General features: G+C 41.5%; 1 protein-coding gene and 1 pseudogene across 1 annotated transcript; both read right to left on the bottom strand.

Moving 5' to 3' along the window:
- Positions 1 to 3,084: 3,084 nt before the first annotated feature.
- On the bottom strand, positions 3,085 to 22,966 carry USP50 (ubiquitin specific peptidase 50). The gene is given in 7 exon segments (XM_010339642.2): positions 3,085 to 3,426; positions 13,515 to 13,657; positions 15,929 to 16,083; positions 16,086 to 16,143; positions 18,556 to 18,751; positions 19,845 to 20,039; positions 22,880 to 22,966. Coding segments are annotated over 7 exon segments (969 nt in total). The 5' UTR covers positions 22,933 to 22,966; the 3' UTR covers positions 3,085 to 3,257.
- On the bottom strand, positions 13,423 to 13,500 carry LOC120364055 (U4 spliceosomal RNA; annotated as a pseudogene).
- Positions 22,967 to 24,747: the final 1,781 nt, after the last annotated feature.

Raw genomic sequence — 24,747 nt, 5'->3', positions numbered from 1 at the left:
TGCCTGTTTCCCATTCTGTAAAATGGGAATAATATAGAGTGCCTACCTTGTAGGCTAGAATAAGGATTAAATGGTTATTTATAAAGTGCTTAGAACAGTGCCTGATATATAACAAACACTATATAAATGTTCATAAAATAAATCTAACAAAGAATCTAGCTGTTAAAGAGCCTGACTTGAAAAGCAGCAAACTCTTCAAGGGCTCATGCAAAGGCTTGATACCTCTTTAAGGATGGTGTAGGGGTATCCTTCTCTTCTAGTTTAGAGATGTATGCTTTTTAAACTTAAATATGCACAGAAACCACACAGGGATATTAAAATGCAAATTCTAAGCCAGTGAGCCTGAGGTGGAAGCTGAGATTCTTTCTTTTTAACAAGTGCCAATGCTACCGTTCTCCAGAGGACCACACTTTGAGTAGCAAAGCTCTAGATGGTTTTATTCCTACTGTCATACATCACAATTTCAAAGATGCTTAGTTTTTTTTTGTTGTTGTTATTGTTATTTTTGAGACCGAATGTTACTCTGTCGCCCAGGCTGGAGTGCAGTGGCCCAATCTTGCTCACTGCAACCTCTGCCTCCTGGGTTCAAGCAATTCTCCTGCCTCAGCCTCCTGAGTAGCTGAGATTACAGGTGCATGCCACCACACCCAGTTACATTTTTTGTATTTTTAGTAGAGACAGGGTTTTGCCATGTTGGCCAGGCTGGTCTCAAACTCCTGATCTCAAGTGATCAACCGGCCTCGGCTTCCCAAGTGCTGAGATTATAGACATGAGCCACTATGCCCAGCCTCAAAGATGCTTAGTTCTTATCTCTGATGAATTATCAATTTGCAGCCAATTCTAAATATAGTTTTCTCTCAAAACCAACTTTTGGCCCCATAATTAACCAACAATAGTTTGATTACTAAAACCACTAAAGGACTAAGATTTTTATTTTATTTTATTTTTGTAGAGATAGAGTTTTGACATATTGCTGGGGCTGTCTTGAACTTCTGGACTCAAGTGATCCTCCTATCTCGGCCTCCCAAAGTGCTGAGATTACAAGCGTGAGCCACTGTGCCTAAGGACTAAGTCTAGGACTAAGAATTTATAGAAGGTTTGGGGTGGTTATGTTTTATATAAACATATATATTTCCATAATGCACATAATTACTTTTTTTTTTTAAAGACATGGAGTCTTGCCCTGTCACCCAGGCTGGAGTGCAGAGGAACAATCATAGCTCACTACAGTATTTAACCCCTGACCCCAAGCAACCCTTCCACGTTAGGCTCCAGAATTGCTGGAATTATTAATACAAGAGGGACCCACTGAGCCTGGCAATAGTTACAATTTTTATATTAAATTCAGATTTTTGTCATTTGGATTTTCTTTTTTTTTTTTTTTTAAGACGGAGTTTCACTCTTGTTGCCCAGGCTAGAGTGCCGTGGCACAATCTCAGCTCACCACAACCTCCGCCTCCTGGGTTCAAGTGATTCTCCTGCCTCAGCCTTCCAAGTAGCTGGGTTAAGGCATGCGCCACCACACCTGGCTAATTTTGTATTTTTAGTAGAGATGGGGTTTCTCCATGTTGATCAGGCTGGTCTTGAACTCTTGACCTCAGCTGATCTACCCACCTCAGCCTCCCAAAGTGCTGGGATTACAGGCGTGAGGCACTGTGCCCAGCCCTTGGATTTTCTTAAAGCAGAAATATCCATATGAGAAATAAAAATAGTAAACTGGAAGGGGGGCAGCTCCTGCACTGCTTGGGAATCTACACTAGAGTCTGCATTTGATGTAATAGAGAAGAGGATGCCACTCTAGATTCCCGAGCAAGGAAGTGAGAGAAGAAAAACCATGTTTGGGAGCAGCATACATTGGAAAGGAGAATGTCAGGGCTCAAAGTGAAAATACAAAATACAGAATTGATAATTTTGTTAAAGTGTGGACATACGGTTCTGAGAGCTGCTAATGAGGAAGACCAGTGGGGTTAACATTTTACAATATATTAATTCAACAATAAGCTAAAGAGGCAAATTAGACTTCAGCGGACTCTGTTGAATCTTACCGGGCCCCAGTGGGAGCCTCAACTATTTGATACAGACACAACTGGACCTCCAGGTACAGTGTGAAATACGAGTATGTTCTGAAACAGATTTTCAACACTGATTCAGAACAGAAACCCCTAGTATGGTTTGCTACTTTGGGGATGGTTGGTGTGAGTTCTGGTGACTTGGTCCAAATTATACTCCATGCTTTATTTCCTTCAGGAGATCTTCTTTTTTATTTTTATTTATTTATTTATTTATTTTTGAGACGGAGTTTCGCTCTTGTTACCCAGGCTGGAGTGCAATGGCGCGATCTCGGCTCACCGCAACCTCCGCCTCCTGGGTTCAAGCAATTCTCCTGCCTCAGCCTCCTGAGTAGCTGGGATTACAGGCACGTGCCACCATGCCCAGCTAATTTTTTGTATTTTTAGTAGAGACGGGGTTTCACCATGTTGCCCAGGTTGGTCTCGATCTCTTGACCTCGTGATCCACCCGCCTCGGCCTCCCAAAGTGCTGGGATTACAGGCTTGAGCCACCACGCCCGGCTAGGAGATCTTCATTGATTATAGTTGACTCAGAACCATAGGGACCCCAGAGTTTAAGCCTTGGCTGTATACAGGCATTGAATCTTGTGGCTACTATGCACCTACTGTTTTGGAGCTTTGGCCACAAAGTGGTCGATGGTCATTCAACATAAAGCTATCAGAGGCTGGGCATGGTGGCTGATGCTTGTAATCCCAGCACTTTAAGGGGCCAAGGCAGGAGGGTCACTTGAGCCCAGGAGTATAAGACCAGCATGGGCAGACTAGTGAAACTTCATCTCTACTCTAAAAAAAAAAAAATGGTGGCACATGCCTGTAGTCTCAGCTGTCTGGGGAGGATCACCTGAACCCAGGAGTTTGAGGCTGCAGTGAGCTATGATCGCACCACTGACAGCACTCCAGTCTGGGCAACAGAGCAAGGCCCTGTCTCAAAAACTGTTTTAAGCTATTGGAACCAACTTCTGCTGCTGTCCCTAGGAGCACAATTTGCAAGAATCCTTAGATCTGAAATAGCCACTGAGTGGAGAGAAAGTGAAGAGGCAGTGAACAGTAAATTGCATTTCTTTGCTCCTCCACTTGTCTAGGTCAAAGTGGAGTTTCCTAGTCTGTGTTTTTTAAAAGTAGAACATGAAAGAAGTCAGGGAGAGACAGGAGAAGGAGGGTTTCAAGCAGATAATTCTAGAGTTTTCTTTAAAATTGAGTTACTTTTAATAGTTTTTTACTCACCACTACTGCACAGAAGTTGTATTTAGGATGTTTCCGGAAAATTGGGGAAATATAAGGAGTGAGGTCCAAGTTAGTGAGTGGGTAATGAATATCTGTTCTCAGCTTCCTTTTCATTGTACTCTGACTGTCAAACCTGCAGGAATAATACATGTGTAAAATACAAAGCTTGTGAACCACTCATTAACAAACTCTACATGACAAATTCCAAGTATTTTAAAAGCAATTTCTTGGCTGCGCACAGTGGCTCATGCCTGTAATCCCAGCACTTTGGGAGGCCAATGTGGGTGGATCCCTTGAGCATAGAAGTTTGAGACCAGCCTGAGCAACATGGCAAAACTCCTTCTCTACATAGTTTTTTTTTTTTTCATCTTTTTTTCTACATAGAATTCTTAATCTGTAGTCCCAGCTACTCAGAAGACTAAGATAGGAGGATCACCTGAGTGTAGGGAGGTTGAGGCTGCAGTGAGCTGTGGTCCAGCCCTGTACTCCAGCCTGGCTGACAGAGTGGGCCCTGTTTCTAAAAAAAGTAATTTTTTGCCAGGCACAGTGGCTCACATCTGTAATCCTAGTACTTCAGGAGGCTGAAGTGGGTGGATCACTCAATGTCAAAAGATTGAAACCAGTCTGGCCAACATGGTAAAACGTCATCTCTACTAAAAATTGAATAAAAATTAGCCGGGTATGGTGGTGGATGCCTGAAATCCCAACTACTCAGGAGGCTGAGGCCAGAGAATCACTTGAACCTGGGAAGCCAAGGTTGCAGTGAGCCGAGATGGCACTACTGCACTCCAGCCTGGGTGACAGATCACTTGATGTCAGGAGATCGAGATCATCCTAGCTAACACAGTGAAACCCCATTTCTACTAAAAATACAAAAAATTAGCTGGGTATGGTGGTGGACGCCTGTAGTCCCAGCTACTCTGGAGGCTGAGGCAGAAGAATAGCTTGAATGCGGGAGGCAGAGGTTGCAGTGAGCCAAGATTGCACCACTATACTCCAGCCTAGGCAACAGAGTGAGACTCCATCTCAAAAATAATAAAAATAATAATTTCTTGGAAAGATTATTTGATACAGACTTATAGGTAAATTACTTTTTTCTTATCTATTTAAATACCACATCCACAAGCCTCATCAAAATGAGACTGGAATTTTAATCAGGCAGTGAAATCATAAAGATTCAAGCTAAACTAAATCTAGTGGGGCAAAAAGAAAGGAACATCCAAGGCACAGCACTGGGGGAAGAGGAAACCCCACTGATAATTCCTGAGGCTTTTGCTCCAACTGAGCCTATTTATTATAACCAGGCTGGCTCAGCTGTTCCTTATCTTGATTTCAGCATGGGTGGTCTTGGCAATGTCCTGTTGTCAAGCTGAGGGTGTTTTTTTTTTTTTTTTAATGTTTTAATAAGAACATTTTGTGAAAAATCTTTCACATTCTGTATTGTTACATAGATCATAAGTTCGCATATCTGGGCTCACATCAGAGATACTCAGAAGCTTTTTAAAAAAATAATTATTTGGCCGGGCGCGGTGGCTCAAGCCTGTAATCACAGCACTTTGGGAGGCCGAGGCGGGTGGATCACGAGGTCAAGAGATCGAGACCATCCTGGTCAACATGGTGAAACCCCGTCTCTACTAAAAATACAAAATATTAGCTGGGCATGTTGGCGCGTGCCTGTAATCCCAGCTACTCAGGAGGCTGAGGCAGGAGAACTGCTTGAACCCGGGAGGCAGAGGTTGCGGTGAGCCGAGATCGCGCCATTGCACTCCAGCCTGGGTAACAAAAGCAAAACTCCGTCTCAAAAAATAATAATAATAATAATTATTATTATTATTATTATTTGGGAAAATGGCTGATGTAGGTCTGAGGCTGGGAAATTACTGAGACTGAGACACTCATGTGCCAAAAAGCAAAATACCTTGTTTGCAAAAACTAAGGGAATGCCATGTGAACAAGCAATTCCATACCTAAGTATCATCCCAAGAGAAATGAAGACTTAGGCCCACATAACAAGCTATCTGCTAGTGTTTGTAGAAGCTGTATTCCTAACTACTCAAAACTGTAAACAACTCAAATGTCCATCAACTGGTGGAGACATAAACAACTGTGGTATACTCATAAAAAGGAATAGCACACAGCAATAAAAAAGGAACCACTAATGCATGCAACAACACATATCTCAAAAGCATCATGCTAAGTGAAAGAAAAACTCTAAAAGCTACATACAGTATGACATAGCACATTCTGGAAAACACAATTATAAGGATGGAAATCAGATTAGCAATTTCCATAGGCTTAGGGATGGGGAGGAGAATGATTAGGAACATGAGAGACCTTTTTGGAGTGATGGAAATGGTCTATATGTTGGTTGTAATGATTACATGACTGCATACATTTGTCAGAATTCCTAGAACTGTGCACCTAAAAAGAATACATTTTGTGTAAGCATACCCTACTAAACTAACTAATGGAGGTCCCAGAAGCTGACTTGAAAGGGCTCCCACTCGCCAATTTTGAACAATTTGAACACCGAAAGCAATGATGAGAGACGTCTGGTTTTCAGTTCTACGAGTAAGGAAACTTGGAAGTCACCATTCTGTCCTAACAAGAAGTTAATAGCTAAAAAAAGCTTTTGGTTATTTTCCTTTCTCCTGGGAGGAAAGAATTAACTGAAATAAAAATAAACAGCTCTTCTTAGATCTGAAAGAGCAGTGAGGTCACAGGACAAACCACCACCCTCAAAATTGGAAAAACAGACCAGCAAACATAGAAAATCACAAACTTACGGGAGCCAAAACTGCAGAGCAGAAACTTCTGAGGGAACAGGTCTGCGTAGGAAAACTTGAACTGTAATTGAGGAATTGCTGGAGGCTCAGTACAGATTCTGAGAGTTAAAAATTCCAAGGAACCTAGTCACAGGGGGGCCCACACTTTGTGAGTTTTCCTTCCAGGAGCCCAATCACATTGTCACAGTAAATATTAGAGACAAATATTCTCATGCTTTGGGCAGGAAGAAGGGAAAGAAGCCATTCTGAAGTATGCTAGAGCACCCTCTTCTTAACAATGCCTGCCCACAGGAGAAACTCATTAACCAGATCCTAGCCTGCTGGGATTTTATCAGCACTTAACTCATCTGGGGGAAGGAAAATCCCCAACTCCAGCCCACTCTAACCATCCTGTTCCACCAAAGGGGGTGTGGAGGGACTGAGGAGCACTTACGAAGTTCGGAGTCTGGAGGCATAGTTTCATTGAAAGACTGAGACCTCTCACACCTATAATCCTAGCACTTTGGGAGGCTGAGGGGGGCAGATCATGAGGTCAGGAAATCGAGACCATCCTGGCCAACATGATGAAACCCCGTCTCCACTAAAAATAATAATAATAATAATAAAATTAGCTGGGCATGGCAGCAGGTGCCTGTAATCTCAGCTACTCGGGAGGCTCAGGCAGGAAAATCACTTGAACCAGAGAGTTGGAGGTTGCAGTGAGCCGAGATTGCACCACTGCACTCCAGCGTGACAACAGAGTGAGACTCACTGAAAGAATTACAGAATGCTTCCCCTCTCACTCTGCCTTACACCATGTCATTAAGGTCTATTTACGTCAGCTGTTCTTACCCAGTTCATCATATCTGGCTATCAGGAAAAAATTACAAGGCATACTAAAAGGCAGAAGCACAGTTTGAAGAGACAGTAAGCATCAGAACCAGATAGGGTGTGGGAATTATCAGACTGAATTTAAAACTGATTAACACACTAAGGGTTCTAATGAATAAAGCATGCAAGAATATATGGTCAAGGTAAGTAGAGACTTGGAAATCCTAAGAATGAACCAAAAGAAATGCTAGAGTATAGCGGTTACTTTAAATTAAAAAAAAAAAGCTAGAGGTATCCTTTTTGGTATAGTGGTTAGTTTTTTGTTTTTTTTTAATGCTAGATGTAAAAAAAAACACTAACACATGAAGAATTCCTCTGATGGGCTTATTAGTAGACTGGACACAGCTGAAGAAAGAATTTCTACTGAGCTTAAGGAAACTCAGCAGAAACCTTTACAACTGAAAAGAAGAAAGAAAGGGGACTGGCTGGGCTAAGTGGCTCACACCTGTGTTCCCAGCACTTTGGTAGGCCAAGGTGGGAGAATCACCTGAGCCCAGGAGTTCAGGACCAGCTTGGGCAACAAAGTCAGAGTGCCCCCACCCCACCCCCAATCTCTACTAAAAAAGAAAAAAGAAAGAAAATAGACTGGAAAAAAAGCGCAACAATATCCAAAGACTGTGAGACAACTACAAAGATGTAACATCTGTGTAATGGAAATATCAAAAGGAAAAAAGAAAAGAACAGAAAAAAAATTTGAAACAATAAAGATTCAGTTTTCCCAAATTAATGCCATACACCAAACTACAGATTCAGGACGCTCAGAGAACACCAAGAAAGAAAAATGCCAGAAAAATGTTACCTAGGCATTTCATTTTCAAACTGCAGAATATCAAAGATAAAGAAAAAAATCCTAAAAGAAGCCAGAGTGGGAGTCAGGAAAAACCACGCCTCTAGAGGAGCAAACATAAGAATTACAACTAACTTCTCAGAAACCATGCAAACAAGAAGAAAGTGAGATAAAATACTGAAGATGTTAAAAGGAAAAAACCCACCGGATAAGAATTCTGTACCCTGTAAAATTAACCTTCAAAAGTGAAGAGAAATAAAGACTTCATTGGACAAATAAAAATTGAGGGAAATTGTTGCCAGTAGACCTGCCTGGCAAGAAATGTTCAAAGAGGCCAGGCGCGGTGGCTGATGCCTGTAATTCCAGCAGTTTGGGAGGCCTGGGCAGGTGGATCACTTGAGGTGAGGAGTTCAAAACCAGCCTGGCCAACATGGTGAAACCCTGTCTCTACCAAAAATACAAAATTAGCCTGGCATAGCAGTGCAGGCCTGTAGTCCCAGCTCCTCTGGATGTGGAGGCAGGAGAATTGCTTGAACCCAGGAGGCAGAAGTTGTAGTGAGCCAAGATCGCACCACTGCCCTCCAGGCTGGGTGACAGAGTGAGACTCCATCTCAAAAAAAAAAAAAAAAAAAAAGAAATTTTAAAAGAAATTCTTTACAGAGAAGGAAAATGATATAGGTCACACACTTGGATCTACATAAAGAGCACTGAAGAAGGAATAAGTGAGGGTAAAATTAAAATGTTTATTTTTATTATTAATTAATCTAACATAACAGTTTACTCAAAACAATAATAGCAACAATATATTCAATTACATATCTTTATGTATATATCATATATATTATTGTATATCTTTATATATAAGTGAAATGAATAACAGCAATGATACAAGAGAAGCAGTATGGTGTTATTTGAAAGTGGACATAGATTAGTTGTAAATGCATATTGCAAACTCTAGGGCGATCACTAAAAAAAAAAATTTTTTTTTTTTGAGACAGAGTTTCTCTCTTGTTGCCCAGGCTGGAGTCCAATGGCGAGATCTCGGCTCACTGCAACCTCCACCTCCTGGGTTCAAGCAATTCTCCTACCTCATCCTCTTGAGTAGCTGGGATTACACATGCACCACCACACCTGGTTAATTTTGTATTTTTAGTAGAGATGGAGTTTCTCCATGTTGGTCAGGCTGGTTTTGAACTCCCGACCTCAGTTGATCCGCCCACCTCGGCCTCCCAAAGTACTGGGATTATGGGCATGAGCCACTGTGCCCAGCATCTAAAAAATGTTTTAAAAAGGTATAACTGATATGGTAATAAAGGAGAGAAAATGGAGTCTCATAAGATGCTCAGTTAAAACCACAAAAAGCAGGAAAATATTGGTAGATAAAAACAGAAACACAAAGTACAAGGACAACAAATAGAAAGCAGTAGCAAATACGACAGATACTTAACCCAACAGCATCAATAATCAGTTGGAATGTCAATGGTCTATACACATTAATTAAAGGACAGATTGTCACAGTGAATCAAAAACAAAACTCAATTATATATTATGTACGAGAAATATACTGAAAATATAAACACACACAGAGACTAAAAGTAAACAGATGGAGAAAAATATACCATCCAACCACTAAGAAAGTGGGAGTAGCTATACTAATTTCAGACAGAGCAGTCTTCAAAGCAAATAACGTGATTGAGGATAAAAAGGGCCATACATAATGATAAAGGGATCAATTTTTCAAGAAGACACAGAAATTCTTAATGTGTATGCACCTAACAACACAGTGTCAAAATACATGAGGTAAAACTGGCTAGGCTTAGTGGCTCATGCCTGTAATCCCTGCCGAGGCGGGCAGGTCACTTGAGATTAGGACTTCAAGCCCAGCCTAACCAACATGGCGAAACTCTGTCTCTACTAAAAATACAAAAATTAGCCAGGTGTGGTTCTGCTCACCTGTAGTCCCAGCTACTCGGGAGGCTGAGACACAAGAATTGCTTGAACCCAGGAGGCAGAGGCTGCAGTGAGCCAAGACTGCAGGACTGCACTCCAGCCTGGGTGACAGAGCAAAACTCTGTCTCACCAAAAACAAACAAAAAAAGGGAAAAATTGATAGAACTGCAAGGAGAAATAGATGAATCCACTTTTATAGTTGGAGACATCAACACACCTCAGTCAGAAATGGGCAGATCCAGCAGGCAGAATATTAGTAAGGACATAAACTCAACAACACCATCTGTCCATGGAAATAACTGACATCTATAGATTCTTTCACCCAACAACGGCAGACTATATATTATTTTCAAACTCACATGGAACATTCACCAAGCCTCTAGCTAGGCTAAATAAGAATAACTTAGACCTTCTGGCCTAAGGTGTGCTTGTTAAAACACACTTTAACAAATTTACAATAATAGAAAGTATATAATCTCTGCTCTCAGACCACATTGGAAAAATTAATGAAATCTATCATATAATTAGGTTAAAGGGGAAAAAAAATCACACATACAAATCAACAGACACAGAAAAAGTGTCTGAGAAAATCCAACACCCATCAAGATAAAAATACTAAGTAAACTAAGAATAAAGGAGAACTTCTTCAACTTAATAAAGAATGTCTACAAACAATCCACAGCTAAGATCATACTTAATGGTGAGTCAGTAGAAGCTTTCCCACTACAATCAGGAAGAAGACAAGGATGTCCCCTCTCACCACTACTTTTCAACATTGTATTAGAAGTCCTAGCTAAAATAAGACAAGAAAATAAAAGGTATACAGATTGGCAAGTAAGAAGTAAAACTGTCTTTGTCTACAGATGACACGAATGTGTATGCTGAAAATCTGAAGGAATCAACAAAAAAGTCTGGAAATAACAATTAAAGCAAGATTGTAGAATACAAGATTAATATTGAGAAAGTATATTACTCATCAGCTTTAAACAAATGGAATTTGAAATTAAAAACATGGCTGGGCACAGTGGCTCATGCCTGTAATGCCAGCACTTAGGAAGGCTGAGGCGGGCAGATCACCTGAGGTGAGGAGTTTGAGATCAGCCTGGGTAACATGATGAAACCCCGCCTCTACTAAAAATACAAAAATTAATTGGGTGGGGTGGTGCATGCCTGTACTCCTAGCTACTCAGGAGGCTGAGGCAGGAGAATTGCTTAAACTTGGGAGGCAGAGGTTGCGGTGAGCTGAGATTGTGCCACTGCACTCCAGCCTGGGTGACAGAGCAAGACTCCATCTCAAAAAAAAAAAAAAAGAAATTAAAATTAGTGTTTTTTTTTTTTTCTTTTTTTGAGACGGAGTTTCGCTCTTGTTACCCAGGCTGGAGTGCAATGGTGCGATCTCGGCTCACCGCAACCTCCGCCTCCTGGGCTCAGGCAATTCTCCTGCCTCAGCCTCCTGAGTAGCTGGGATTACAGGCACGCGCCACCATGCCCAGCTAATTTTTTGTATTTTTGGTAGAGACGGGGTTTCACCATGTTGACCAGGATGGTCTCGATCTCTTGACCTCGTGATCCACCCGCCTCGGCCTCCCAAAGTGCTGGGATTACAGGCTTGAGCCTCCGCACCCGGCCTAAAATTAGTTTTAAAAAACACAATACCATTCACATTAGCACCCTCGAAAATGAGATAGTTATAAAATTAACAAACTATGTACAAGACCTATGGGAGTAAAACTAGAAAATTCTCATGAAAGCAATCCGAGAAGAATCTAAACAGAGAGATAAAGTCTATATTCACAGATAAGAAGCCTCCATATTGTCCAGTTGTTAGTTCTTCCCAACTTGATCTGTAAATACAATGCAACCCCAGTCAAAATCCCAGCCACTTATTTTGTGGATATTGACAGAATGATTCTAAAGTTTATGTGGTGAGGTAAAAGATTCGGAGTAGCCAAAACTATACTGAAGGAAAACACAATCGGACTGACGTTACCAAACTTCAGAACTTATTTTACAACCAGAATAGTCAAGACAGTGCGGTACTGGTGAAAACAAAATAGAAAAATAATGTTATAGACTCGAGAGCTCAGAAATAGACTCACATAGATATAATCAGCCGATCTTTGACAAAGGAGCAAAGGTAATATACAATGGAGAAAAGATAACCTTTTTCAACAAATGGTGTTGGGACAAGTGGATATCTATGTGAAAAAAAAATCCACACATGGACAAATCTTACACCCTTCACAAAAATTAACTCAAAATGGATCACAGACCAAAATGTAGAACAAAAAACTGCAAAACTCCTGGAAGATAACACTGGAGAAAATCTAGATGATCTTATGTTTGGCCATGACTTTTAGATACAACACGAAAGCCTACTTTACAAAAGAATTGATAAGCTTAACTTCATTAAAGTCAAAATTTCCTGTTGTACAAAACACTGTTGAGAGAATAAAAAAACAAGCATGGACAGAAAAAAAAAAAAGACACGTCTAGTAAAGAACTGCTATTGAAAATGCAAGAAATCTGGCCAGGCACAGTGTCTCATGCTTATAATCCAAGCACTTTGGGAGACTGAGGGAAGCGGATCACCTGAACTCAGGAGTTTCAGACCAGCCTGGGCAGCATGGTGAAAACTTGTCTCTACAAAAAAAAAAAAAAAAGAAAAAAAAAAAGAAAAGAAAAGAAAGAAAGAAAAAACATTAGCTGGGTGTAGTGGCAGGCGCCTGTAGTCCCAGTTACTCAGGAGGCTGAGGCAAGAGAATGGCTCAAACCAGGGAAGCAGAGGCTGCAAGAGCCGAGATTGTACCACTGCACTCCAGCCTCAGCAATAAAGTGAGACTCTGTTTAAAAAAAAAAAAAGAAAAAGAAAAAAAGAAAAGAAAGAAAAGAAAATATACAAGAAATCTTATAAAACTCAACAATTAGAAAATCTACAACACAATTTTTAAAATAGGCCAAAGACCTTGACAGACCTTTACCAAAGTGTCTTACCAGGGGCCAGGTGGAGCAGGAATGTGTGTTACTAAAGGTTACAGAGTTTCTGTTTGGGTGATGAAGAAGTTCTGGAAATCATGATGATTGTTGCACAACATTGTGAATAACTAATGCCAATGAATTGTATGCTTAGAATTGCTAAAATGGCAAACTTTTTGTTATACTGTATATATTTATCATAATTTTAAATAATAATGTAATATACCAAGTATTATTGAATTGTACACTCTAAATGGGTGAATTATTGGCATGTGAATTATGTCTCTATAAGGCTGTTCAAAAACATGTGCCCACAAAATGTAAAAATCCATACCTTTATTTTTTATTTTTATTATTTTTTTTAAATTATTCGTCTCTGTAGAGATGGTCAAAAATCGCCAATGCTGACTGTATTGCACACGTTGTCACAGTGGAGTATTAGGAAAAGTTTTCTTTCTTTTTTTTTTTTTTTTTTTTTTTTTGAGACGGAGTTTCGCTCTTGCTACCCAGGCTGGAGTGCAATGGCGCGATCTCGGCTCACCGCAACCTCCGCCTCCTGGGTTCAGGCAATTCTCCTGCCTCAGCCTCCGGAGTAGCTGGGATTACAGGCACGCGCCACCATGCCCAGCTAATTTTTTGCACCTTTAGTAGAGACGGGGTTTCACCATGTTGACCAGGATGGTCTTGATCTCTTGACCTCGTGATCCACCCGCCTCGGCCTCCCAAAGTGCTGGGATTACAGGCTTGAGCCACCGCGCCCGGCGGAAAAGTTTTCAATTAACAATAATTGCACCTCAGATAAACCTCATTGGCTACGATACTGCCACTGCACAAAGCTAAAAAAATCCATACCTTTTTAGGTGAAAAACAATTATTTTTGGTGCTTTGGAAATACTGGCCCTCACAGCGGTTTCTTGCTTGGTTTCACAAAAGGAACAGTGAATTTGGTTGTTCCAGGTTAGTGTGTCTTGTTGAAAAAAACACTGGAGACAGTCCTGTTACGGAAAAAAAGGATTTGGTAACCAAACTGGATCAACCACAGCCTGCACTCTCTGTTTCTATTGGAACTTTGCAAATGCTGTGGAGTAATCCTCAGTGCTTTTCTCAAAGTCAACAAGTCCAGAAGATAACAGTCTCACTAGCTGGAGCTGGTTACCCATAAGTCCACCTAGAAAGTGTTTCTTTCTATTACTGAAACGCAGTTGAGTGCCTACCTCACTTATAATCTATACATCAGCATTTTTTTTTTTTTTTTTTTTTTTTTGAGATGGAGTCTCGCTCTGTCACCCCGGCTGGAGTGTAGTGGCACAATCTTGGCTCACTGCAATCTCCACCTACCAGTTCAAGTGATTCTCCTGACTCAGCCTCCTGAGAAGTTGGGACTACAGGTGAGCACCACCACACCCAGCTCATTTTTATATTTTTAGTAGAGATGGGGTTTCGCCATGTTGGTTAGGCTGGTCTCAAACTCCTGGCCCCCAGTGATTCTGCCCGCCTCAGCCTCCCAAAGCGCTAGGATTACAGGTGTGAGCCACTATGCCCAGGCTATAAATCAGCATTTTAACTTTTCTGTTTTTTTCAGAACACTACTGACTTTGCAATTTTCACCAGTGAAATCAGGCAGCTGTTTTATGACATTCATATCATTGCTAAAGTGATCTGGTGACAAAAATGACTCTCAGGGTTTGCGGGTGGCCCATAATAAAGACAGCAGAACAGAGATAAATTAGATCCGATATACACAGGAGATATCCCCAATGTGGCTAGGTGTTTGGTTCTGCAAACGATTAACTGGAAGAAGAAGATGAGCACAGATTTTGTTTGCAGCGGACCCATTAGCACTTTACTTAAGAGTATTTGGAATTTCTTTCCAGCAATCTTTAGCAGTTTGAGCTGAGAAATAAAGCCCAGTGCTGAATAAGTAATAGGATTCTATTCTCCAATTCTGGTAAGTGAAACTTTCAGCAATAGATGTGCTATCATAATTTAGGAAGAAAAAATAGACATTTGTATAATTCTGCAAGAAAACTTTTTTGGTGTCTGCCCCTTGTTTACTCCTTATTGCTGCCTGCCTTCTGCTGCCACCCACCCCACGCCCACATCCCCACCTACAGATGAACTTTTGGCATTATGGTGAAGAAAATTCGAGAGGTAAACCAAGGCACTAGATTCCATTCTCTCTTTCCAAAACATTTCATAGCTTTAGTCCAAAATATAAGAGCTCAAGACTAAGAGTCTAGATTTTTTTTTTTTTTTTTTTTTTTTTTTTTTTGAGATGGGAGCCAGTCTTGCTCTGTTACCCAGGCAGGAGTGCAATGTGCAATCTCAGCTCACTGCAACCTTCCCTTCCTGGGTTCAAGCAATTCTCCTGCCTCAGCCTCCCGAGTAGCTGGGACTACAGGCACGTGACACCATGCTCAGCTACTTTTTGTATTTTTAGTAGAGATGGGGTTTCACCATGTTGGCCAGGATGGTCTTGATCTCTTGACCTCGTGATCCACCTGCCTTGGCCCCCCAAAGTACTGGGATTATGGGCATAAGCCACTGTGCCTGGCCTGAGTCTAGAATGTTTTATAGCTAGTTCCCAGTCTGGGCCTTACAGACCCCTCTGGGGTGAGGGAAGGTCACAAACTTTTTGGAAAAAATTGTAAATTTTGTATATGCACAAAGCTATTTCAATAGACTGAGTAAATCCCACTATATTTCCAGTTTTATAATCAGGTATTTTGTTGAGTGCGTTTAAAAATATGATTGAATTCATAGTAACTTTTGGCCAGTATATCCCTTAAAAAAAATACCATCATCATGGACTTCCTCTTTATTTCATTTATTTATTTATTTATTTATTTAGGACAGAGACTCACTCTGTTACCCAGACTGAAGAGCAATGGTATGATCTTGGCTTACTATAACCTCTGCCTCCCGGGTTCAAGCGATTCTTGTGCCTCAGTCTCCCAAGTAGCTGGGATTACAGGTACCTGCCACCATGCCCAACTAATTTTTGTATTTTTAGTAGAGACAGAGTTTCACCTTGTTGGCCAGGGTGGTCTTGAACTCCTGACCTCAGGTGATCTGCCTGCCTTGGCCTCCCAAAGTGCTGGGATTACAGGCATGAGCCATCATAAGCCATCACGTCCAGCCTATTTCTTTTAAAATTAAAGTTATAAAGCCATCTCTCATACTAAACAAATATAGTAAACCACCCTGAGAAAACCCAGGGCTGAGAGCATAACAAGACAAAGTGTCCAGGGATCCCGAATTCCTACCTGAAGGGAGCATTCATATTCGGATGGAATGGGGAGTGAGAGGAGAGTGAAAACTTCGTTCTTGTAGGTGCGTTTCTCACACTTTAAACATACGATGCAGTAACTGAGCTGCCCTTCAAACAGCCGGGTGATGATGGATGTCTCAGTGGTAATTGATTCCTGCAGTATCTCTGAGTAGGTCCTTTCTCATATGATCTTCTCCAGGGATAACAGTACTGAATCAAAGAGCAAATTTCACCCAAATCAATTATTGGTTATTTTAAAAAGGTTGTGGCAACATGGTGAAACTCATCTCTAAAATAAAAACCAAAACATTAGCCAGGCGTAGTGGCACATGTCTGTGGTGCCAGCTACTTGGGAGGCTGAGGTTGGAGGATAAGTTGAACCCAGGAGTTTGAGGCTGCAGTGAACTGTGTTAGCGCCACTGCACTCCAGCCTGGATGGCAGAGGGAGATCATGTTTAAAAAAAAAAAAAAAAGTTTTCAATAAAATAATTATTTTTTTCTATCAGAATAATACATTGCTAACAGAAACCACTTAAGTTTTAGATTCAGACAATAGAGTAAGATATTCTTGAAAGTATAATATATCTATCATGTGTGATTTCTGATAATTCAGATATTTTCCCTTTAGGTGAAACAGAGGAATGATGACAGCCCAACTCTGATAAAACATACATTCATGACCCCATAAGCTACAGCCTTGGGAGCCAGTTTTTCCTGGGAACGGGGTAAGCAAGTCAAATTAGTGTTACATCACTCAAGCACATCTAAAGGTAAAATATTAAGAAATCCAATCTTTTCTCTCTCCAGTCCCTTCAGGTTACATTCTGTAGCCTTTTATCCTTTAACTTCTAGAAAATACTTTTTTAAAAGAGTAAATCTTGGCCAGGCATGGTGGCTCATGCCTGTAATCCTGGTGCTTTGGGAGGCTGAGGCAGGAGGATCACTTGAGACTAGGAGTTTGAGATCAGATTTGGTAACAGTGAAATCCAGTCTCTACAGGGTTAATTTTTTAAAGAAAAGATAAAGGATAAGACCGCAAATCTTAAATTCCTAAGGCAGCCTGATTGAACTAAACTTGTGGCCTGGTTTGGATCTAGCTCATAGTCAGCAACAGCATTTCTGGGGCACACCCTGAATTTTCAGTTATTTAAGAACCGCAGTAGAAGATACATGTTCAAGATGCATTAGCTCCACAGATCTTGGCTCACTGCAACCTCCACCTCCTGGGTTCAAGGTATTCTCCTGCCTCAGCCTCCCAAGTAGCTAGGACTCTAGGCACCTGCCACAGCTCCTGGCTAATTTTTTTCTTTTTTGTATTTTTAGTAGAGACGGGGTTTCACTATGTTGCCCAGGCTGGTCGTGAACTACTGACCTTGTGATCCACCCGCCTTGGCCCCCCAAGTGTTGGGATTACAGGCATGAGCCACTTCGCATGGCCCATGAATACTTTTTTATGATATCTTTTTTTTTACTCAAAATGAAAAACAGAACTGAAGCCTGCAAATGAGAACAATTAATAGCTATAGTTTGCAATCTTTATGCTAACCATTACCTGGATATTAGAGGTGCAATGAGGTAACATTAGCAGAAGAACATTGCATAAAGTCAAGGACACATTTCAGAGAATGTGGGTCTCAGACCAAGGTTAAGTGCAGTGAGTTTTGTAAATAAAGGCAAAACCTCTAGAGTAACTGATGATTTCATGTTTAATGAAGTGTATATACTAATTCAGTGATGAACTCGGGTTAGGCATGTTTGGTTTGCGGATGAAACTTTGCAGGGCTTAGATTTGTTGCTTAATCTAATATCAAGCTTAATATTTTCATGGATTTGCTAAGAATGTGATTCTATATGTTATTTAGCTTAAATTTTCTTGGGACCTACAAATCCATGTTATTTCTCATGAGGAATATATTTTGCACTTTTAAAAACTAGTCCAGTCCAGGTACGGTGGCTCACGCCTGTAATCCCAGCACTTTGGGAGGCCGAGGTGGGCAGATCACGAGGTCAGGAGTTTGAGACCAGTCTGACCAACATGGTGAAACTGCGTCTCTATTAAAAATACAAAAATTAGCCGGGCATGGTGGCAGTAGCCTGTAATCTCAGCTCACTCTCTCTCTCTCAGTTCTGCCTCTCAGGCTGAGGCAGAACTGCTTGAACCCAGGGGCAGAGGTTGCTGTGAGCCGATATCATGCCACTGTACTCCAGCCTGGGCCATGGAGCGAGACACCATCTCAAAACACAACAAAGCAAAACAAAACAAAAAGAAAACTAGTCCATGCAGCCTTTCTTTACAAAGAAAAGTAGTTGAGTGTTTCCCACACCTGACTGACCACTGGAAATGCCAAGTAAGCTTTCCCAAAAGACATTCTAATTCATTACCCTTGGAGTATGTGCCTTAGAATCTGTGTTATAAAATCTTCCCAAGTGGTTCTATGACAAGTAAGTTTGGTAGCTACAGCTACACATTCAAATACTAACTTGAATGTTCTCCATGGAACATCTAGCACAATGCTTGGCATAAAGTAGACAATATTAACTGAACAAGTAAAAGAATGAAAAATGGAAGTTGCTGATAAAGGTGCTGTACTATCTTATTTTAAGGTCGTTAATTCTACTCACCTTTTCTAAAGCTTCATGAAGTTCATTTAGGACATAAATCAAGAATTCCTGACCATCTTGTTGTGTCTTTTTCGTAAATTTTGGGTAGAGGTTGCCAAGAGCTGATCAGAATATTTCTGTTGAGACACAGTCTGAGTCTCCAAGCCACATGTCTGTCATCAGGTAGGCAAAAGCCATGGCAACCTCACTGCAATCACTTGGAAGAAGAAAGGGATATGATTCTGGCCAATTTAATGAAAAGACGGCATCTAATCACCCAAGCCTGGGAAGTTAGTATCAAAATGGAAAAGTGTGGTATCTCACACCTGTAACCCCAGCACTTGGGGAGGCCAGTGCAGGAGGATTGCTTGAGCGCCCAGAAGGTTGAGGTTGCAGTGAGCTGTGATAATACCACTACTTCACTCCAGCCTGGGTGACAGAACAAGACTCTGTTTAAAAGAAAAAAAAGGGCCAGGTGATGTGGCTCACACCTGTAATCCCAGCACTTTGGGAGGCCGAGGCGGGCGGATCACCTGAGGTCAATTGTTCAAGACCAGCCTGGCTAACATGGAGAAACCCCGTCTCTACTAAAAATATAAAAAAAATGGCCGGGTGTTGTGGCAGTCACCTGTAATCCCAGCTACTCAAGAGGCTGAGCAAGAGAATTGCTTAAACCCAGGAGTCAGAGGTTGCAGTGAGCCAAAATTGATTGCCATTGCACTCCAGCCTGGGTGACAGAGAGGGACTTCATCTCAAAAAAAAAAAAAAAAAAAAAAAAAGGAGGACCAGCCTTAGTGACTAACACCTGTAATGCCAGCACTTTGGGGGGCCGAGGTGGTGGGTTGGGATGGGGGCAGGGATCACCTGAGATCAGGAGTTCAAGAGCAGCCTGGCCAACATGGTGAAACCTCGTCTCTACTAAAATACAAAAAAAAGTTAGCCGAGCATGATGGCATGTGCCTGTAATCCCAGCTACTCAGGAGGCTGAGGCAGGAGAGTGGCTTGAACCCGAGGAGCAGAGGTTGCAGGAATCTGAGATTACACCACTGCACTCCAGCCTGGGTAACAGAATGAGACCCTGTTTCAAAAAAAAAAAAAAAAAAAAAAAAAAAAAAAAAAAAAAAAAAAAGTGGGAGGCTGCATTCATTTCTTGGTTGCCCTTCACACTTTTACTTACCCTAGCATGTTCCCTGGGAAGATACAACTTCTACTCACTTGTTTAGCCCTTAATGGAGATTCCAGAGTTTCTTCTCTAACCTCACCTGTAAGTGGGTTTAGGGCTGGGCTGCAGGGAATGCAGATGGTCTTACTTTTGAAGAGCAGTGATGTACTTTCCAGAGAGGAAGTATTCCACCAGTGGTGAGATGCTGCAGAGACACCAAAAGATGGCATTCATGTAGCATGTGTTGCCCAAGTTCCTCAGGCCAGTGACTCCCTGAAAATGGGGCTGGTTCCCATCAGCCTCCTTAACTGGAAGGGTATCATAGTAATCTGTGCACTCTGTGCTGTGTTGGTGTCACATGGAAAGAAAGGGTTTTGAGAGAACAAAGTATGTGCAAATGACAATAAGCCTCTCCTACCATTATTAAATAAAGAAGAGTTCTTTCTTTTTTTTTTTTTTTGAGACAGAGTTTCGCTTTTGTTACCCAGGCTGGAATGCAATGGTGCAATCTCAGCTCACCGCAACCTCCGCCTCCTGGGTTCAGGCAATTCTCCTGCCTCAGCCTTCCAAGCAGCTGGGATTACAGGCACGCGCCACCATGCCCAGCTAATTTTTGTATTTTTAGTAGAGATGGGGTTTCACCATGTTGACCAGGATGGTCTCAATCTCTTGACCTCGTGATCCGTCCGCCTCGGCCTCCCAAAGTGCTGGGATTACAGGCGTGAGCCACCGCGCCTGGCCTAGAATAGTTCTTATTAAGACTTCCTCCAAACACATTTCCTACCAAGGACAGACTTATTGGAACTTGGAGTCTAAAAATGCATTATGGCAGAGCGTAGTGGCTCACACCTGTAATCCCAGTCCTTTGGGAGGCCAAGGTGGGAGGATTGCTTGAGGCCAGGAGCTTGAGACTAGCCAGGGTCACATAGTGAGAACTTGTCTCTATTAAATAAATTAAATTAAATTAAAAATAAAATTACATTACTCAGACCAGAACTCTGAACAAGTGTCTGATGCCAAAAAAGACAGATAAAAATTTCTTTCTAAAACCAAAGCAAGGCAACAGACAACTTGCTGGGCAAGTAATTAAATATAGTTAATAAAACAATAGCTATCAGGTCATGAGCATGGCACTATTTGAGTACCTAACATGCATTTTCCCATCAAATCTTTCAACAGTTGTGTAAGGTAGGAACAATTATTTTTATATCCCATTTTACAGATGAGATATCAGGTTTAAGTGATTTAGTCAGTTACTCATGGGGAGTGTGATGACAACATAGAAAAAAGAAATACCTACCTATCTGTTTACCTCCCTCCCTCTCTCCCAATGTACCTATTTGGATTTATGTATAGTAAGATTGTGTATATATATGTGATGTATATATGTATATATTTGTGTATATACGCATATATGGTATATATATTGAAAGCATAATATATACACATATTAAGAGCATGCATATACATATCTTAAGAGCACATATATACATATATGTATGTATATAGCTATTTACATATAAACACACACATACATACATACATACATGGAGAGGAGAGAGAAAGAGCACAGACTTTGTAAAAATATAGATCTTGCCAGGTGCGGTGGCTCATGCCTGTAATCCTAGCACTTTAGGAGGCCGAGGTGGGTGGATCACCTCAGGCCAGGAGTTCAAGACCAGCCTGGCCAACATGGTGAAACCCCATCCCCCCCCAAAAAAAATATATACATATATATGTGTATATATATATATATATATATAATGTCTTAGCTTAAATCCCAACTATTCCATTTACTAGTATTATGATCTGGGATTCTATACCTGTTCCTCATCTATAAAAAAGGAATAACGCCATCTGCCTTATAGGATGGTTGTGAGGATTATGCAGGTATCGTGAAAGGTATTTGGCACAGATTAGTCAGTGAATAACTTTAAAACTTTTTTCTTTTTCTTTCTTTTTTTTAAAAAATTTGGTTTCATGAGAACCTAACTTTAAATTTTTTTTTTTTTTTTTTTTTTTTTTTTTTTTTTTTTTGAGATGGAGTTTCACTCTTGTTACCCAGGCCGGAGTACAATGGCTCTATCTCGGCTCACCGCAACCTCCGCCTCCTGGGTTCAGGCAATTCTCCTGCCTCAGCCTCCTGAGTAGCTGGGATTACAGGCACGCGCCACCATGCCCAGCTAATTTTTTGTATCTTTAGTAGAGACGGTGTTTCACCATGTTGACCAGGATGGTCTCGATCTCTTGACCTCGTGATCCACCCGCCTTGGCCTCCCAAAGTGCTGGGATTACAGGCTTGAGCCACCGCACCCGGCCAACTTTAAAAATTTTTTAAAGTTACTGGTCTAGGATGTCCTTCTCAGTAAGCTCCAGGATTAGAGTGTTCACGTGAATCGGCCAGACCTGCCTACACAGAGAGAACGCTGAGGGTTCTGAAGGGGACCTCCTTTCCCTGCACAGAGCTTCCTTTTGTAATTTTTTGTATTGTGCCAGGAAGCCCGGTATCTTTGTCCTCTTGAATTTTTCTTTCCACATATTGTATCTAAAGTTGGGGCTCCATGAGACAGTGACCTCCCCTCATGCATACTTTTAAGTACAGTTATGCCAGTTTGAAATGTGTTCACTGTTACAAAAATGGTCATTTTCACTTTTTTTTTTTTTTTCTGAGAAGGAGTCTTCTTCTGTCACCCAGGCTGGAGTGCAGTGGCGTGATCTCGGCTCACTGCAACCTCCATCTTCCTGATTCAGGCAATTCTCCTTCCTCAGCCTCCCGAGTAGCTGGGATTACAGGTGCATGCCATCATGCCTGGCTAATTTTTTTTGCATTTTTAGTAGAGACAGAGTTTCACCATGTTGGTTAGGCTGGTCTCGTCCTCTCGACCTCGTGATCCATCCGCCTCTGCTTCCCGAAGTGCTGGGATTACAGGCGAGCCACCGTGCCCGGCCATTTTCACTTTTACTCACTGATATTACAGGAGGTCATAGGCTGTCACCTTTCAGGAAGGATGTGTATTTATTGCCAAAATGTTAGGTACAATCTTCCCTTCTTTTGGGGGGACCTCCCATGGGTCACACTTGGGAGAACCCTTCTGAATGCAGCATGTGTCCCCCAGTTCCGCAGAGCATGACTCCTCCCCACCGCTGTGCTTATCTAGAAAGCTGTAATAGGTCAAAGCTCACAGGACATAGTAGATACTGAAGTCATCTGCAGGAGGAGACCACTGGGAAGTCATTTTAATGGAAACTACATTGAATTTTCACTTCTTTTTTTTTTTTTTTTTGAGACGGAGTTTCGCTCTTGTTACCCAGGCTGGAGTGCAATGGCGCGATCTCGGCTCACCGCAACCTCCGCCTCCTGGGTTCAGGCAATTCTCCTGCCTCAGCCTCCTGAGTAGCTGGGATTACAGGCACGCGCCACCATGCCCAGCTAATTTTTTGTATTTTTAGTAGGGACGGGGTTTCACCATGTTGACCGGGATGGTCTCGATCTCTCGACCTCGTGATCCACCCACCTCGGCCTCCCAAAGTGCTGGGATTACAGGCTTGAGCCACCGCGCCCGGCCGAATTTTCACTTCTATTCAGAAGCTACATCTGTTCCTTTCAACTTCATTTCTCTGAGCCTGTTAACGCTGGCTTTTTGTTTTAAACAATTGATATGCTCCTCCCTCTTCCAGAGCTGCAAAATGATTTTCACCTGTATCAGGCACCACTCCAACTTGGAATTTCCATACATCATAATCCTTTCCATTCACCTTCAAGATTCTAGCATGTTGCCATGAGATACTGTTACTTGGTTGTCTGAAATATGTAATCCATCACATAAATGGAACCAAAGACAAAAACCACATGATTATCTCAATAGATGCAGAGAAGGCTTTTGACAAAATTCAACAGCCCTTCATGGTAAAAACTCAATAACTAGGTATTGACAGAATGTATCATAAAATGATAAAAGCTATATATGACAAACCTACAGCCAATATCATACTGAATGGGTGAAAGCTGGAAGAATTCCCCTTGAAATCAGGCACTAGACAAGGATGCCCTCTCTCACCACTCCTATTCAATATAGTATTGGAAGTTCTAGCCAGAGCAATCAGGCAAGAAAAAGAAATAAAGGGTATTCAATCAGGAAAGGAGGGAGTCAAACTGTCTCTATTTGCAGATGACATGATTGTATATTTAGAAGACCCCATTGTCTCAGCCCAAAATCTCAAATTGATAAGCAACCTCAGTAAAGTCTCAGGATACAAAATCAATGTGCAGAAATCACAAGAATTCCTATATACCAGGCGTCCCCAAACTACGGCCTGCAGGCTGCATGCAGCCCCCTGAGGCCATTTATCTGCCCCCCCACCCCCACTGCACTTCAGGAAGGGGCACCTCTTTCATTGGTGGTCAGTGAGAGAAGCACAGTATGTGGTGGCCCTCCAACGGTCTAAGGGACAGTGAACTGGCCCCCTGTGTAAAAAGTTTGGGGACGCCTGCTATATACCAATAACAGACAAACAGCCAAATCAAGAACGAACTCCCATTCACAATTGCTACAACTAACAAAGGATATAAAGGACCTCTTCAAGGAGAACTACAGACCACTACTCAACAAAATAAGAGAGGACACAAACAAATGGAAAAACATTCCATGCTCATGGTTAGGAAGAATTAATATTGTGAAAATGGCCACACTGCCCCAAGTAATCTATAGATTCAATGCTATCCCCATCAAGCTACCAATGACCTTCTTCAAGCTACCAATGACTTTTTTTCCAGTTCTTTAGAACTGGAAAAAAACATTTTAAACTTCATATGGAATCACAAGAGAGCCCACATAGCCAAGACAATCCTAAGCAAAAAGAACAAAGCTGGAGGCATCACACTACTGGCCTTCAAACTATACTACAAGACTACAGTAATCAAAACAGCATGATACTGGTACCAAAGCAGAGGCATAGACCAATGGAACAGAACAGAGGCTCCAGAAGCAACACCACACATCTACAACCATCTGATCTTTGACAAACCTACCAAAAACAAGCAATGGGGAAAG

This window comes from Saimiri boliviensis, chromosome 2, assembly GCF_048565385.1.
Source record: "Saimiri boliviensis isolate mSaiBol1 chromosome 2, mSaiBol1.pri, whole genome shotgun sequence".
Taxonomy (NCBI): Eukaryota; Metazoa; Chordata; class Mammalia; order Primates; family Cebidae; genus Saimiri; species Saimiri boliviensis.
This window is presented reverse-complemented; position numbering and strand designations above follow the sequence as displayed.